General features: G+C 49.4%; 1 protein-coding gene across 4 annotated transcripts in view; it reads left to right on the top strand.

The window, feature by feature from the left end:
* Positions 1-701: 701 nt before the first annotated feature.
* LOC136964916 (protein kinase C alpha type-like) overlaps positions 702-18,509 on the top strand; it is a 41,636-nt gene continuing 23,828 nt past the window's right edge. For 2 of the 4 annotated variants that reach the window (XM_067258883.1, XM_067258882.1), the window contains exons 1-6: positions 702-807; positions 2,206-2,334; positions 12,244-12,400; positions 12,632-12,766; positions 13,657-13,750; positions 17,533-17,559. In XM_067258883.1, coding sequence (XP_067114984.1) covers positions 795-807; positions 2,206-2,334; positions 12,244-12,400; positions 12,632-12,766; positions 13,657-13,750; positions 17,533-17,559 — 555 coding nt within the window. In that variant the 5' untranslated portion in view covers positions 702-794. The remainder of the gene's footprint in view (positions 808-2,205; positions 2,335-12,243; positions 12,401-12,631; positions 12,767-13,656; positions 13,751-17,532; positions 17,560-18,509) is intronic. The other 2 variants (XM_067258885.1, XM_067258884.1) reach the window with 1 other exon arrangement.

Genomic DNA, 18,509 nt, shown 5'->3' with positions numbered 1-18,509 from the left:
TCTGATCACTGAGCAGCAAATGCAACCCGATAGTCATTAGTGTCTTAAGAAGCATGCATGTGAGACCATTCCACCTATGCACCATTACAATGCTTGAGTGTGACCCAATCTGTTTAATTCAGTTTCATAGGAAAAGCAGGACACTAATTTTACCCTCAAACTGAACAGTGGTTAATGCTAGTCAGAATTCATAACTGCTTGTCAACCTTGTTACCTTCTCATCCTGAGAAAATCTAATAAACGGTGTTTTCTCAGCCTGAGAAAACCTATTGTTCTCCCAGACAATACCTGAACATTGGGACAAATTTGCACAGTAGTGTTTGAACAGTTGCGGTCAAAAGTCTAAACGTTTATACATTCTCTGCCTGTGAGTGTGTTTGCTAGTATTTGCCATGTTTTTTTTTGTGTGACTTCCAATCAAAGTAGAGTGATTGTCCTGGACGGTGTGTCTGAAGTGCTCTGATTGGACGATCACTCAAACTCTTAATCATGGCCATCCGTTCCTACAGGGAGAGGTCAAAAGTCGGCTGCAATCATCACAGAATCACTCAAGGGATGTTTTGTGGGGGCTTTTGATTACAACAAAAGGGTTGCTATGTTCATTGCGGTCGTTCTTCCGTGCCGTGTGGCCGCAGTCCCTCCCACCAAACAGAGGTGGAGTGAAGTGACCAGGCCGTCTCTGTTGTGTTCTGCAGGACCCCCGAGCCAAGCACAAGTTCAAGATCCACACCTACGGCAGCCCCACCTTCTGCGACCACTGTGGCTCGCTGCTCTACGGCCTCATCCACCAGGGGATGAAGTGTGACAGTGAGTATCTCCCCGACGACCCGCCCGCCCCCTCTCCTCTCCCCCGCCGCCTCTCCTCTCCCCTGCTCCCTCTCATCTCCCCCGCCCCCTCTCCCAGCATCCGGAATGAGTCAGGTGGCTGAGCGGTGAGGGAGTCGGGCTAGTAATCTGAAGGTTGCCAGTTCGATTCCCAGCCGTGCCAAATGACGTTGTGTCCTTGGGCAAGGCACTTCACCCTACTTGCTTCGGGGGGAATGTCCCTGTACTTACTGTAAGTCGCTCTGGATAAGAGCGTCTGCTAAATGACTAAATGTAAATGTAAATCCTCACCACCCCTCACTCTCCCGTGATCTTTCCACCCCTCACGCTTCCCTTACCCCCTTCCCTCTCCACCCCCCCCCCCACCCTCTCCATCTCCCCCACCTCCTTCCCCTCCCCTCCATACCCACCCCCCTCGCCCCCTACCTCCACAGGGCACTCCGACGTCACTTCATCCACGTCCTTCTGTGACACCAGATTGCCGCCGTCTCTGCCGGTCTCTCATAACATAAAACAACTTCATTATTTAAAAAAAACGAAATTTCCTCCTCCGGCTTCCATCTTTTTCTTCTTTTTTTTCTTCTTTTTTTTTTTTTACTCCAGACCCACCTCTCCTCCCAGGGTCCATATTTCACACATACAGTGCTGGTGCTGTATGCTGTTGAAATATGCATTCCCAAAGCTAGCGGCGAGGCTATTTTTATTAGACACATTCACACAAGTAACATCCTCCTCAGTCTGCTGCAGCCCAGCATTCCAGATGAACAAGATGACATTAATGAAGTATTAAATAAACTGTCCCTCTCTCCGCCATGTCTGGCATTTTAATCCTAATTATGACTCTGGGGTATACGTAAATAGAGATATTATTCTATGGACAGGAAATTGATTTGGCAGAAGCTCCCTGATCTCATGGCTGTGTCATTAGATTAAATTGTGTGTTTTTAATTGCCGGGGGCTTTATGCTAGCTGTTTTATATCGAGGGATTGGAAGTGTAGGCTAGGAATCTGTTTGTTTTAGTTCGGGGAACTGTGTACGGTACACAGATTATGTTTTCTAGGAATTGAAAGCACTGTGTGTTTTCAAATTCATAAAATAATAGGTGTCTGACCTTGTAGTATACTGCACCTAAAACTTCTCAAAACTCACCCTGGTTGTTTTTGTGACAACATCAAGTTACACACACAGGTACAACAGGTTCCCAAATCAATGCTTTTATTGTTAACAAGTCTATGCCCCCTCTTTCTCTTTCTCTTTGTCTCCCTCTCCTATTCTCTATCGCTCACTTTCCGTCTCTCCCTCTCACCCTCTCCCTCTCACCCTCTCTCCCTCTCTCCCTCTCTCCCTCTCCCCCTCTCTCTCCCCTGTCCTGTCTGCAGCCTGCGACATGAACGTCCACAACCAGTGTGTGATGATGGTGCCCAGCCTGTGTGGAACGGACCACACCGAGAGGAGGGGACGCCTCTACCTCAAGTGTGAGGTCACCGGGGAGAAGCTTCAGGTCACAGGTAGGCCCCCGGACCCAACCATCTGACAGCCCACCCCCCACCCCTTCTCTTTGACTCACGACTCCCAATCGGCTCTCCCGTTCCCATCTCTATCCCCCCCCCCCCCTCCCCCCCAGTGTTCTGAATGAGTCGTTTCCATTGGAAATCGTACGAATCCTCCTAGTTTGTGAACAGTGGAAGCGGCCCGGGCCTGATTTTGACCCCTGACCCTCCACGTCTGTGAGCTCATGACTGCAAATGTGATTCAAAGTCGTGGCAGGTTCTGAGGAATCAGTTGGATTCGGCCATGTATTACTACTCCAAAACCATAGGAGTAGTAAAACATGTTATCTGTTAGTTGTTCCCTCTGGACCCTGGACATAAGTGCTTCTTGTCAGGGGGTTTATGGTTTAATATATTCTTTGTGGGGGGGGGACACTCTTCCCTCCTTTTCAAAGGGAAGTAAAATGGTTTCCATAGCTAGAAACAACAATCATTGGTACTTCAGCAGTCCAACGTCTTCACAGCTCCAGGGATCAGTCTTGGACGCCGCAGGCACCGACGCACACACAATATTGATATTGCACTTGCTCTCAGTCCGACACAAGTTTGAACCTAAATCGATCGAAATCAATGTTGCCGCCTTCGAGTCTCCTCCTTCTGGGTTGTCGAAGAGTGCAACACGTTAAGACACAGGGTGGTGAGGCAGCCCCCCCCCCCCCACACACACACACACACACACTCTCACACATACCAACCAAGAGGTCAATATCGCTGGATAAACAGATCGATAGTGTGTCTCACAGTATCAGGCCAGCCTATTCATCAAGGAGAGCCATGCAGAGTCACAGCCCAGCCCTGAGGAACCCTGTGGGGATGCTGGATGGGACTGGGTTTAGACCAGGGCGAAGGGGCCCCTTGTCTTACTTCAGGTTTTTTCCGGCTTCAGCATGTTTTTAACTCGGTGCTAAACGATGGTCAGTTTGAGTTTCACCAAGTCTGTTTCGGAGAATGCAATGTGTTGGACTTTGGATGTTTGCTTTCACGTCTAGTGTTATGCCAGCAGAAGTTCGCTATTGACTCTTCTTCAGCCATAATCATGTTTACTTATTACATTTAGCAGACGCTCTTATCCAGAGCGACTTACAGTAAGTACAGTGAAGTGCCTTGCCCAAGGACACAACGTCATTTTGCACAGCCGGGAATCGAACCGGTAACCTTCAGATTACTAGCCCAACTCCCTTACCGCTCAGCCACCTGACTACCAATCACAGACTTATGAACCAGTTGTGTATCTTGTCCTACAGACATGATGAAGAGCCTTTCTAATTTAACTTAAAACAAAAGTTTTTGTATTTACGCGAGTCAAATACCTCTGTTTATACAGCATGGTTGAACTCAGTAGCAACCCAATTGCTGAGCAATTACAGTACAAGCATGCAGTGTAGCTAGTCTTTAATAGCAGAGAATCCTTTAGAACAATGAGCTGGGATGAAGCAGGCAGCAGCTGCACACTATCATTCAATTAGCCAGTTGAACCGGCCTCGCCACAGTCACATTGTGGTCGCTTACCGCGCTCTGTCGCCAAATTATCAGATTATCACCTAGGAGATGTGTGTGTGTGGAGGGAGGGGAGGAGAGGGGGCTGGGATTATCAGATCAATCTGGACGGGCGACGCAAGGCCCACACAGACCAGAGGGTGAAACTGACACCTGTGACTGTAGCTTTGCATTCAGAACAGAGGAGTCGACTTTCAACTCAAACGTTGTCTCTGAGCTCCGGTGGGTGTCTGTAGCTCATGTTAGGCGTTGCGTTTCCCTCCCTTGTGTGTCTTGAGCAAGGCATTGGTTTTGTGGTCTAAATCTATGGCACCCGTGGGTTATCCTACTGGAGGAACACCAAGCTGATGTTTCTTCAGTCCCTTATACCTCAGGTCTTCTCACCCCACGGTGCTTTTTGCCCTCTGGGGAGCTGGAAGCTCATGAACCCTGTCACTCCTCCCAGATGGAGCTTACACATTCCCTCCTCCAAATTCCAGGTCAGAATATTCTAGTCTCCTCAACGGTCATGAACAATGAACAATCACTTGGTCAGCAACCAATTGGCATGATTGGTATGTTTAATATAAGGTTGGGAGCCCTGTGGGTCAGTGCCGTGTGAAATTAAGAATGATTGAAATCCTGGAGGGGGTGGAAGGAACCAGGACAGGCAGAAGTAAGCTGTTTGAACCACAGGAATTCACCAGAGCCACGGAGGGAAGCAAATCACATTTATTACTGGGATCCCCGCTTTTTTTCGTGTCGACCCTCCAGGATTAATTTCATGGCTCTTCTCTTACAAGCAGAGAGCTGGTGTCTGGCTGAAAGCACCGATTTTAATATCCCTATCTTGTCCCCTTTCCCACACACCCTCGCATGCAATCTCTCCCCCAAAAGCACAATTTCATGTGAAAATGAAAAGGAAAGGTCGCCTGTTTTCCATTCCCAGTGTTGCGGTTCAGTTCTGTTAGGCAGCAGAGCCACAGGTGTTTGTCCCCTCCTCCCAGCCCTGCTAAATGCTGCTCGCCTCAGTGACCGCGATGAGCCGCGCTCTGATTGGACAGCCTGGTCGGAAACACCGGGACAGCCCGTCCAAACAGGAAGTGCGTGAGGCCGGCCTCTCGTTTGGGTGTTTACAGATGTCTCCACTGAGGGCTGCTGCCCAGGAGAAAAGAACCCTCTGGAACACGTGTTGTTGTCGTGGTTCCGAGAACACCTATCGAGGCGTTTCAGAAGTGCTAATATTTACATTGGTTCATTTAGCACATGCTTTTATGCAGTGTGGCGTATATAAATAGTGCAGATAAAGTGCAAATCATCTGAGTGCATATTGTTCCTACGACACTTGGAATAAAAGCGTCCGGTAAATGAATTTCTGCCATTATAATGCAACAATGCATGCATTGCACGGTCACTATGGGAACGGGTTCACCTTTGTCTGTCTTACTACTTGCCTTTCTCTGGCTCTTCCATGGATCTGTCTTTCCATCCATCCACTCATCTCAGTGTGTCTGGGGGGAGGAGGGGGTGGTGTCCACATTCAACACAGGTCAGAGCTGCATACCTAAGATATCCTATCCTCCCTTATCTTGCACCTGTAAAATGTCATTTTACGTTTACCGTACCGCAGAACATCTGAACACACAGAGATAGGGCTGTTGAGAAGGTCTAGCTGTTTAGCTTGGCTTCCAGGCCGGAATTTGGCATTTCACGGAAGCCTTATACAGTAGTACAGGGTGAAAGGACCTCTGGGTGCTTAAACGGTTATTTGAAACAAAAACAAATCTGCTTAGTTGTCCTCTGCTGCTCATCCCCTCTTCTTCTCTTCTTTCTTTCCCCCCCCTCCTCTCCCTCCTTCTCTACGGACACTGAGTGCTTTGTCTTATCAGGCGGATGAGAGTGTGGACGGAAAACAGACACACCAAATCGCACACACACACATGCACTAACACACACACACACATGCACTAACACGCACACATGCACTGACACACACACACATGCACTGACACACACACACGCACAGGGCCACAGCTGGGTGCTGCCACCCCTAACGGTGACGTCACCCGTCACTAGGATGACCCCGCATCTAACAGGAAGTGACAGCTCTCGCACAGGAAGCAGGGCACCCCTGCTTGACTCTGGTGTGATAGAGAGAGAGAGAGAGAGAGAGAGAGAGAGAGAGAGAGAGAGAGAGGGAGGGAACAAATAGGCCAAGAGAAAGAGCGGATAATGTCATGCAGAGAAAGAGAGAGAGAGAGAGAGACAGAGAGAGAGAGAGAGAGACAGACAGACAGACAGACAGACAGACAGACAGACAGAGAGAGAGAGAGAGAGAGCGAGAGAGAGAGAGCGACAGAAGGACGGAGAGAAACAAACCACACATACACCAACAGCGCTCGAGAGAACGGGGGAACAGAGCGGAGACAAGACGCACGCACACACACACACCGACACACAGCGAGAGATCGCCAGACAGATCAGGAGGAGATCAAGTCATGCAGAGGGAGAGAGGGGTGGAAGGAGTGTGACAGAAAGAGCGAGAGAGAATGGGAAAAAAGCACCCAAACAGAAAGAGGGGTGGAGAGAGAGATGCCAAGGCTGACATACTTGCAGAAAGGCAACTGCAGAAGAAGGGGTTGATTGTAGCTCGGGCAGGACTGGTGCTCAGGGGGAAGCTGTGTGGACTGAACAAGTGTTGTGTATCTACCCTGGCAAGGCGACTGACCTCTCGATCATTCCCTCCTCTTCCTCCTCCTCCTCCTCTTCTCACAGAGCACCATTGTCTCTCTCTTTTCCTCTCTCGCTCTCTCGTTGTCTCTCCATCTTTCTTACTCTTATCTCTCTCTTTCTCCTCCTTTTTCTCTCTCCCTCTCTCTCTCTCCCTCCCTCTCTCTCCCTCTCTGTCTGTCTGTGGTTCTCTTGTAGTCGTGAACATTGTTCTGTGTTGTTTGTCATTTGTCCATTGAGTCTTGTGTAAGGACGGACATTCTGGTCTGCTGCTGTTTACTGCTGAATAGTTAACAGGTCAGCTGAGGAGAAAAGGAAACACAGACACGGAAAACACAAACACACAACCACACAAACACCCTTGCACAATCACATTCACACAACCACACAAACACCCTCACACAAACACACTCACACAACCATACTCACAAAACCACACAAAAACACACTCACACTATCACAAACACACAAACACCCTCACACAACCACACACACATTCGCACAATCACACAGCTACGCACTCCTTTCTTGCCACCCTCTTTTCTCCGTTCCTGCCCCAACAGTACGACGTGTGTGTGTTTGTGTGTTTCTTCTGTCTGTGGAACCTACCAATGTGTTCTCGTTGGTGTGTATGTACGCGTGTGTTGTGCCATGCAACAGTTTCTGTGTAATTATGGGCTGTTAGCCCTATGAGAGCGTCAGAGAGACTGTGGTATAATTACCCTGCCTTTTGTGTTCCCCTCTGACTCACACAGAAAAACCCCAATATAACAGAGCCACTCTCTTCCTCCATCTCTCACCCCTCCTTTCCTCCTGTCTCTCACCTTTGTATCCAATTCCTTTTCTCTGGCTTTTTTCTTTTTTTGCGTTTTTGTTCGGATGCATCTACCCTTTTGTTGGTTTGAGTTTATTTTTTGTTTTTTCACCCTAGTCCATCTGGGTTAACGCCAGCTTAAACAGACCATAGACCCTTTACTTTTTCGGGGGAAGCAAAGAGAAATGTTAAACATTGCTAGCATTCCTGTACCCCTCTCTGCTGTAGGAACAAAATGTGTGAGTTTAGTCGCTGACCGGTTAACCTGGAAAAGGCCTGCAGTCCTCTCCGCCTGTCGTTTACTTTTCAAACGTTAATGAACATCTCCGTCTCGCTAATGACCTTAGCAGGCCACCGTACGTATTGAACTAGCGATGCCAGCCGGGTCTGAAGGAAAACTGATTGAAATAAAAACCGTGTTTTCTTTTTGGTTTCCGTCCCGTGAATTGGTTTTGAGTGTGTGAAGAGGCTTTGATTATTTTTTCCGCAGTTTTTTGGCGCCCGTGGAATCGTGCCGATAAGCAAATGAGAGACTCTTCATGGCGGGGTAATTACCACGGCGGCGCAGATGACAATGGTAATGATAAGGGTGGTGATGATGGTGGCAGCACTGACAATAGGCCTGATGATGCGAGCTCATTAACACCGCCGGAGCAGCAACGAGGCTCCACCGACCCCCGTTGCGGCGTCTCCGCGGCGACAGGCGTAACCTCGGGTCAAAGGTCACCTCAGCCCTCATGTCCACCCTTGTTCTTTCGCTGCGAACGCCTTCGACCCTCCTTGAGCCTCTCGGCGTCGCAGAGTCACGGAGCGCTGGAGGAGCTTCCTTTCCCGGGCGGGCAGCTTAGAGAAGGTGTGTTCAGGTGTTCCTTCTGGGGGCGGAGTAGCCTCATCCAAGGGAGAGATCCATTTAGTCATTTAGCAGACGCTCTTATCCAGAGCGACTTACAGTAAGTACAGGGACATTCCCCCGAGGCAAGTAGGGTGAAGTGCCTTGCCCGAGGACACAACGTCAGTTGGCATGACCGGGAATCGAACTGGCAACCTTCGGATTACTAGTCCGACTCCCTCACCGCTCAGCCACCTGACTCCCTGGGATCCAGCTAGGGAGAGGTTCCTGCAGCGGAATGTTTACCCAAGGTGGGCGAGGACTCGCACTGGCCTCCCGTGCCTGGAAGGGAGGGCGGCAATGTTGCACGCCGGGAAGAGGGAAGCTTTCGTCTTCTGCGTGCGTGCGCGTGTGTTTGAGTCACACTACCTGCTCGCGCCTCCAAAACGTCTCCCACACACACACAGACACACCCACAGCAACTTCTCCAGACGCAGAGGCTGAGCCTCCCTGGGGGGGGGGGGAGCAGCTGTGGTGTGTGTGGCCCGGGTGAATTCTCCTGCCAGGTCTCCTGCCAGGTCTCCTGCAGCGAGGTCATTGGTATTCCCTGCCTGTCTCTGGCTGCCTCACCACTGAGCACGCCTCGGCTCTCCTCTGGGCCCCTCAGCCCCGGTGCTAACTCCCAGGGACCTGTGGGTCTGCCTGTGTGTCTGTGGGCTTGTCCAGCTCTCTCTCTCTCTTTCTCACACACACACAGTTCCTCCTCTCTCTCTCTCTCTCTCTCTCTCTCTCTTTCTCTCTCTCTCTCTCTCTCTCACACACACACACAGAGTTACTCCCCCCCCCCCCTCTCTCTCTCTCTCTCTCTCTCTCTCTCTCTCTCTCTCTCTCTCTCTCTCTCACACACACACACACACAGTTCCTCCTCTCTCTCTCTCTCTCTCTCTCTCTCTCTCTCTCTCTCTCTCTCTCTCTCTCTCACACACACACACACACACACACACACAGAGTTACTCCCCCCTCTCTCTCTCTCTCTCTCTCTCTTTCCCCATGCTGTGGTGAATTCGCACCCACCAGAGTGCGGATTCACACCCTTATGCAAGTAAACTCTAACCACTCGCACACATACGTAAGTACAAAAATACACACATACACGCACACGCACAAACACAAACAACAATCGCCAGCTCAAAGTCTCATGTACGAACTGTTATCCCCACAGACACACCCTTTCCTTCAACGGGCCCCGCTCCATGTTTGTTTATAGTGACACACACACGCATACCCCTCCACCCATCTCCTCAAATAGAATCTTCAGAATCTAGCCTACTCTGTTTGTTTTCAAGCCATTAAACAGCTCTATCTTTCTTCTCGTGGTGCCTCACCACACCTCTATACCCCCCCCCAGGTCTGGACTGAAAAACGGCCCGGGACTTTGAAACGCAGTCCGGCCCACGGCCATGTATTGTGATTATATATGTATATATATATGTATTTCTTTTTGCATTACGCCGCAGCCGTTTGACCGTCCGTTCTGGACAGCCCCTGACTCTCCCGACGGCCAGTCCGACCCTGCCCCCTACCCCCAGAACATCATTTGTGACGTGCACGAACCACATCGCATCTCCTGCGACCCCCCCCCCAAAAAAGGCTCTTTGCCGTTGAAGCCTCTTCACAACGGTCCTATTCAATGCTCCCCGTCTGATTCGACGGCAGTCTGTCTTCCCCCCCATCGAGGGTTCCTCTCCCACAAGGTCAGGGGGCGTTAATCTCTCGGTAGCCGAGGTTGCCTTTTTATTAAAAGCGAGCGCCACCCCTCGAGGGTCTCGTATCCAGGCAACGGTGCCGTTAAGGCCCCCCTCGCGCCGTCAATGTCCTGGCGTGTAGTGTCGAGAATGAGCTCTCTCGCCTCGGATACAAACCAACAAACGCACACAAACACGCACTCACGACAGGCACTCCTGGAGGTATCGCCACTTGGGAATGAATCCATTGGGATATCGACTGTGTGAATGTAATCTTAGCGAGATTGAAGAGATATATGGCTTTACGTCTGCAAAGCTTCTGAGCATGCTTCCGTTTAGTACTGTCTACGGATGCATGAGGTGCTTCATTGACTTCTTCGATGTGCATTATAGAAGCTGAACATGAGGGTGCTCGACAGAGATCGTCAGGTGGAAGTCTTCCGTTTCACTGAAATGACTGAGCAGCTACAACAAAGAGGTGTTTGTGTGAGCGCCTTGGGCGCCTCCTACTGGCGACTGCTGGGAATGCAGCTAAACGCCCCAATCTGATCAAATGTTCAATTCTGTAGAGGATGTTTAGTTCCGAGACTTTTAGGAGCATTGTGTTACATGATGACTTTGCTTTTTGCACAATGACTCATTGGTACCTCATACAGCAGGCAGGCACACAACCTCATTCCCACCCTCTTGAGACAGGGCAATATTATTCTTGCACTCCCCTATTAAAGGTTTTTCAAAGGTCAGTTGGATACTAGCGCTTTGCATGCGTGATTTTCAAAAGGAATTTTAAATATTCAAAACATAACCTTTCCCTGGTGACAGTTAAGAGAAGGGTTCCTTGAAGACAGTGTAAAATGTAAGTTCACCTCAAACCTTCCGGCATTTTCACCAAAGACTTAACTGAACCATAATGCAGTAGGCACCCGTGTACCTAAGGAAGGCTGGAGGAATTATATGTTTTGTCTGTGAAATGATACACCTGTCTAGATATATGCAATGCACAGAGGAGCTGGATTGATTCTCCCTTTATCTGTTTACTGGTAATAAATTGGAGGTTTCTCAGCTGTATAACTGAGAAACCTCCGAGAGAAATGGGGTTTTCCGAGCGTACGGGTTGAAATTACAGCAACATTTGTCTCTCTACCTCTCATTTCCTCACATTCTCTGTCTCCCTCCCTTTTTCTTTCTCTTCCTCTTTCTTTTCATCTCTCTCTCTCTCCCTCTCTCTCTTCACGACAGCATTCTCCATCACTCCTCACCCTAACTGAATTGCCCACCAAACCCTCAACAGCAGGTGCAGACAACTAGGACCACATACAAGCAAGTTAAAAGCTTATTTGCACATGGATTATTGAGTTGTCCCCGCAGTAGTCTGTTAGTGTACAGAATGTGTAGTGATGTATTGTCTATTAAATGCGCTGCAAGTCTTGTGTATAACTTATCATTTGTTGCCCATAGTCTGGTTTTAGAAAGCTCTTCATTAGTTATGTTTCAAGTTTATCATACAGCTCCAAACCTTGATGTCTATAAATATAAAAGGGTTGTTTTTAGCCCTGTAGTCAATGAATACATTCCAATTGATTCCCCATTCTTGTGAACATTACCCCGCATGTAAGCAAAGAAAGATGTCAAAGAAACGCTGTCATGTAACTGTCCCACTGTAGAAGCCTGTAGGATTAACTTCCAGGTCAGAGGTCCCTCGAGCATTGTCAACCCAGCGCCTCATTTCCTGACGTAGTCAGTTTGATTGACAGGGTCGAAACAAAAGACCCCCTGGTCTAACCCAGGGGTTTAGGGGAGGGCCTGTCGGGCGAGCCAATCGGTGCGCGCGCGCGCGTGTGTGTGTGTGTGTGTGTGTGTGTGAGAGAGAGAAGGTGTGTGTGTGAGAGAGGGTGTGTGTGTGAGTGTTTGTGTTCTCTGGCAGGGTTCCATGTGTCTTAGAGCCCAGAGTGCTAATGGAGTGCTGATGTCCCTCTGTGTCTCTCCTCTGTTTACTAAGCAGAGCTAAATAGAGAGACAAGTGGAAAGGTGCTACCGGGGAAGGCCAGTCCCCGTTCATCTTCTTTTACACGGTTATTTCTGTCCTGTCAAATCATGAAGGGGATGTACGCGCGGCAACATGAAGCATTTGCGCCCACGCGCCTCGTTACAGAAGTGTCTTCTCTGACAAACTCGTGAAAGAAAGAGCAGTTGTCTTTTGCTTTTTTCAACAACAACAACAAAAAATCCGTTGGGAAAAAAAGCAATGCACTAATGTCTGTCTGTTCGTATAGTGGGCGAAGGCCGAAACATGATCCCCATGGATCCCAACGGACTGTCCGACCCGTACGTCAAGCTGAAGCTCATTCCCGACCCCAAGAACGAAACCAAGCAGAAGACCAAGACCATCCGCTCCTCTCTCAATCCCACCTGGAACGAGACGTTCACTTTGTGAGTACATCTGTGGCGTCCCCCGTCCCCCCCCTCAAGGGCCCCTTCTAGGTCCTTTCAGGAGTTTTTTTGTTGTTGTTGCATGACGGGAAACGTAATCCCCTTTCTTTATCCCTGAACCCCCCCTCCCTCCATCCCCCCTTTAGAACTCTTTGGTTACTCCTTTGCATTCTGGGTAATGTCGTTCTGGAGGTTGAACCTCGCGCGTACGTGTCTTTTGTCGTTCTCCAGCAAGCTGAGGGCCACGGATAAGGACCGCAGGCTGTCGGTGGAGGTGTGGGACTGGGACCGCACCACCAGGAACGACTTCATGGGCTCTCTGTCCTTCGGGGTGTCCGAGCTGATCAAGTCTCCCGTGTGTGGATGGTAAGGATGACGACACGCGTCAGCGGCTTTACATCAGCAGCGCCGTGACGCCCGCGTCGCTGCACTTCCCCTGGCGTGAGAATACGGGGTGCTGTAACCCCCTTCCACGAGTACGAAGTATAGCATTTTACAAAAACGAACGCGTCTGCGTCTAAAAGAACGCGGTCGGGGCCAAAACGAAGGGCTGCGCTGACTTTCTATTTAGTCTGCCTGCGTTCAACCTTCGGCTCCCTCACTCAGTCTCTCAGATCTTTAGTGTCTTTTAAGTACCTCAGTCTGGCACGGGCGATCGTTAATCAGAACAAACAGCCCTGTGACTGCCCAGGACCATGTCCCGTAAGGTGCCATCTAATGCCCCGTGGTTATAAATAGTGATGTGTTTCATGCCCAGTGCCAGAGGTAGGGCCTGGCATGCGGACTGGAGCCAGAAGGACTACTGCTTCATAATGAAGTGTGTGTCTGGGCCAAGCGGATATAAATCAGTCCGGGACAAAGAGATGGAGGGAGGGCAAAGTAAATCCAAACCGGTAGCTTCATCAGAGGAGAGACTGTTTAAAAGGCTCTCTGTTCTGACCTAGGAATTAGGAGAGCTGGTAGCTGTTAGCAACTAATGTTGATGTGTTTTGGAAAGCACGGAACGCTCCTACTTAGAATGCTCTCACCCCATGCAGACACACAGTACTCTATGTTGACGCGGGGCGTAGCCACGCGATGGCCTAGCCACGCGATGGCCTAGGCAGATTTCTGATTGCCTTCAATAACACATTGTGCCCCTGACGCTGACTTTAACTCTCCCCTCCCTCCCTCCCTTCCTCACTCCCCCCCCTCCCTCCCTCCCTCCCCCCTCCCTCCCTCCCTCCCCCCTCCCCTCCCTCCCCCCTCCCTCTCAGGTACAAGATGTTGAACCAGGAGGAGGGGGAGTACTACAACGTGCCCATCTCCGAGGAGAACGACGGGAACGAGGAGCTCCGTCAGAAGTTCGAGGTGAGGTTTCGCTCTCAGTGTGACATCTGCGCTCGCCAGGAGGCCATCGCTGGTGGCTCTAGCACGCGCTGAACACCCAGCTGTCCAGGGTCCTGGGGTAGAGCTCGAATTACTACCCATTCATCAAATTAAACTAAATTAAACACTTTTGAGATTTGTACGGTACCGTGTGGGATCGATTGATTTGTCGTCCCACCTCACTATGGTATAGCAGTAAAGCGTTATCTTGTTTAATATCTAATATCGCTAAGAATGATGCGATTAAACATGTGCATTAGGATTTGATGGATGTATTTGCCATGGTACTTTTCCTAACTTGGTCGATTCGTCGCTTTTAAGACCTCGAAGGCAATCTCAGAGCTTCTCAAACCTCATTCATCTCGCTTAATTAAACCTCTCCCCCAAACACACGCACGCACACACGCACTCTTCTCACACGAAGGGACCCATTCGCACAAGCACTCGGCGAACGACTCTTTCCTCATCCGAAAGCGTCGCGTTTCCCCTCGACCGCTGTCTCGAACACGTCGGCCCTGGCTGGCCCTGTAAGCCGGGCGCGAACCCAGAGTGACACGGACGAGGCGCGAGAGAGCGAGGAGCAGCCTTAGACGGTCTGTCAGAGCGTCTGCCACCGGACTGGTAGAAGTCTGGCGCCTTGCCCTGACACTGCGCAGAACACATTAGCACTCACTAACAGAGGGAGGGAGGGAGGGAGAGATGGAGGGAGGAAGGGAGACGGGGAAGGCAATGACAGTGGGGTGAGGAACGGAAGCCGGAAAGGAGGGAGGATAGGAGATATGGGGAGCAGCGAAGAGTGGAGCAGGTGAAAGGGGGTACGAGGGGGTGATCCAACCAGCTCAAATGTGGATTCCCATCTGTTCAGAAACACACTGTGTATACACAGAAAAGCCTATGTGTGTGGACATGTTTAGTATGACTAGATTAGCATACAACTTGTGCCAAGATGTGTCCTCCCTCTAACCAATCAATGAAGACCTAATGTCGTACCTACTATACAAGAGATGCATAAAAAAGGCTGTTAGCTTACATGGTGAGAGATGGTGAGCTTACATTCGATGCTTTTTCAGTGTTTTAATTGTTTTGTCATGTTTGTTACAGTAATAGCTTTGTATTTCAGAATCATTCTTTGCGTGTGTGGTGGATCATTTTGCTTGTAACATTCTGTGTTTGATTATCTGTTTGTTATGTCTTGGATGTTCTGTTCTGTTCGTTTCTGGCTCATGCATGTGGACAACTGGGGGGATTATTATTTGATGACAGGCGATGAGAAGGAAGACATTGTTTTACGTCCTTTATAACCGGGATCTAAACACGATCAATGCAGCTGTTCAATGGTTAAACACATGGATAATTACTTTAATCAATCTGGGGTATTTCAGAAGCCCATTTGAGACCGTTTGGTATCAGAAGCTGTGAGACGCTGTTTGGGCGGGCGCTGTTTCTGATCCCCATCTGACGAACCATCCGTGGTTTTATGTGCGTGTCATTGATTGTTCTGTGTATTGTTTTGTGTTTGTGTAATAGTGTGTTTGCTTAATAAATACCTGTTCGCAAGACATTTAACACGTCCTGGTGATTACTATTCACAGAAATTCCACCACACGTCTTACTGAGTATGTGGTTGATTTGTCATGGAAAACAGGCTGGACATCAGTGCCAATTCAGACCAGTTTTTCAGACCAGAAGGTCAACTGGCTACTGTGAAACATGAGAATCTCTCCTCAACCAAGTACTTTCCTGTCTATACTTTCTGTGTCTCTGGGCAACAGGCTTGAGTCTGGAATGGGTGACCTTTAAAACATTAGTTCCGGCAAGGTCAGCACAAAATGTACAGGATCCTTCCATGGTGTCATTCGCAGGACCGTGTGTCAAATGTTGATTTTGCCGTACTTGCCAAAGGTCGACCGTTAGGGGTCACTTCGTGTGAGGTCACTTTGCGGCCGTGCGTTGATCGTCTCTCCACATCGTCTGGTTGGGCTTCTCTGTGCTTCTCTCTCTGATCGCTCTCCTCTGAACGCTGCCTTCCTCCTGCTTTCTTCTTTCTCTCTTCCCTCCTCCCTCTCTTTCTCTGTCTCTCTGTTTTGGGTCTTGTCTCTCTCTCTCTCCCTGTTTTGGGTCTTGTCTCTCTCCCTCTCTCTTTCCCTCCGTCCGTCCCTCCGTCCTCTCCGCTCCTGTCCTCTCTCTTCCTCCTCCGGTGTAAGACCTAACAGATGCCCGACACGTTGTCTTGCCGATCCCAACACCTGCCTTTCTCTCCCCCTTTTTCCCCTGCTATCGCTTCCCAGGACTGCCAAATTAATTATCACTTCCTAAAGGTAGTTCTCTTCTCCTGTCTTCCCCTCCCCCCTATCTTTTGACTTCCCCTTTACTTCCTTCCACTCGTCCCCCTCCCTCCCTCCCCCCACCCCCTCCCTCCCCCCCACCGCCCCTGTTGCTATTTTTCCTCTGTGTATGGTAACTATTGCCTCCCTTCTTTCACTCTCACCGATCATTTGTAAGTGGTGAAGGCTACTGCAAATAGATCTCATTTACTAACAGTTTATTCTCTATGTTGGGGTTGGGTTAGGTTGGAAACAGGAGCTGTTAGACAGAGCATGCCATCCCCGTTAATCATTCTTCGGGCGTTTTTTTTTTGTTGCCGTAATGAGAAAACCAATTGTGTGGTTGGTTCCCAATTCCAGGTTGATTTATAAACCCAGATTGAAAGTGCTTCATAAATTGATTCTGCCTGGTTGTTCTTGACTTCTCCTTCTCTATAAGTCTGTCTGGATCGCCCTGGAAACAAGGGAGGGGGATTGTAGAACAGCTGTCATTGATTGGGGATTGATTGGGGTTAATAGGTGACCCATAAGCCTTTACACCCCCCTCAACGTTCCCCCATAACATCCCCCTCTCTCACTTACATTTAGTCATTTAGCAGACGCTCTTATCCAGAGCGACTTACAGTAAGTACAGGGACATTCCCCCGAGGCAAGTAGGGTGAAGTGCCTTGCCCAAGGACACAACGTCAGTTGGCATGACCGGGAATCGAACTGGCAACCTTCGGATTACTAGTCCGACTCCCTCACCGCTCAGCTACCTGACCCCTCTCCCTTTGTCTTCCTCTTTTTCTTTCCTCCTGTTTCCACCCGACTTACTTTCGCCGTCCGACTCCTTAGTTGAACCTGTTCTGTCCTGACTTTGATGTGCAGTCTACTGGGGAGTTCTACAGAAAAGACTCCAAAGGCCTTCATAATGTTTCACTGTGGTTTAAGCGACATTGTCATTCTGCATGCCCAGTACTACAATGTTATTCTCATGTTCTCATAACAGTCCACAAGGGGTCAGCATTAACCCAATCTTTGTATCTATTGCTTTAATGTACCCATGCATCTATTATACGATCAGAAATAATACCTTGTTGTTTTTGACTCACTTTTTGGCCAAATATCAGAAACAAGGATCTGACAGTGACAGCTAAAAGCTTGCACGTCCTTGGTTTTTTCATCATAGGCAACAAAATAGAAAACATAAGGCCGTTTAATTCGGTGTTAGGCCACCAGGTGTCCCCACAGCACACACACGCTCCTCCAGCACTCGCCCAAAAGACGAAGACACTCGTGCTCCTAGAACTAAAGTGTGTCTGTGAAAGTGTGTTTGTGAGAGAGAGAGAGAGAGAGAGAGAGAGAGAGAGAGAGAGAGAGAGAGAGAGAGACAGAGAAAACCCCAGTCCAGTCCGCCATCTTGGCTCACCCCCTCCTCCCCCTCCCCTGTGGTTGCAGGCCCAGGCAGTGGACCGCTCTGTTCAGGTGCGTCAGACAGGAAGTAAGACTGCTCGGCGAGGCTCATACATTGGCTATTAAGCTTCCAGGTGTGCTGTGGTGCTTCCTGCCCCTCCCCCCCGCCCCCCGCCCCAAATGTTCTTAACTGTGACAAAGCTGACTTTGATGGTAGACACTATTAACCAAACTATAGCTTCCTGGCATTGGCCAATGGCATGTCCCTCAGTGTTGAGGTGGGTCTGATGCCTTGTCGTGGAGATGCTCTTTGTAAAGGCGACAGGCAGCAGAAACGTCTGTGTTTTATACTGCCAGCGTGTACGTGAACACACAGTGAATGTTTACTGTGTATATTTAAGTGAATGGACAGTACGCCGAGGAAGGTCTTAGCATGAGTTTGCCTTCTTTTTCAAGCTGATGTGTTTGGCTAGAGCTTCTGAGATGTGTGTGTGTGTGTGCGTGTGTGGGCGCCTGTGTGTGTGTTTCTGGGAAAAGAGAAGAGAGGTCTCTCTGACATTCGTGAATAAGACATAAGGAGAAATTGCACTTGAATTTTTCATAACGACCAACCAAGGGAGTTAGCTTCGATAATAGGCTAGAGATGGGAGAAAGGTGTGTGTGTGCGTGTGTGTGTGTGTGTGTGTGTGTGTGTGTGTGTGTGTGTGTGTGTGTGTGTGTGTGTGTGTGTGTGCGTGACCGCCTGCACATCAGCTTAGCGGAGCATCTTGCCCTGTCAGTGAAGCCAGCATGAGTTGCGGTTTCCCGAGTTTTGCCTTTGACTGCCATGCTGTAATAAGAATCCTTGCCTTGCCTTGCCTTGAAGTGGGTGGCACAATTCCCCATTGTGCACACACCTAAGTACAATAATGACATTTAATGACTTGTTATTCAATCACATTAGGATCCCCAAGGGGTCAAGCCAGACTGTAATGAGAAAGCCACTTAACACGTGTCAGACGATTGGCCCAGCTCCCTTCCAC

This window comes from Osmerus mordax, chromosome 21 (assembly GCF_038355195.1).
Source record: "Osmerus mordax isolate fOsmMor3 chromosome 21, fOsmMor3.pri, whole genome shotgun sequence".
Lineage (NCBI taxonomy): Eukaryota > Metazoa > Chordata > Actinopteri > Osmeriformes > Osmeridae > Osmerus > Osmerus mordax.
The sequence above is the reverse complement of the archived record's forward strand: the minus strand, read 5'-3'. Positions and strand labels throughout refer to the sequence as shown.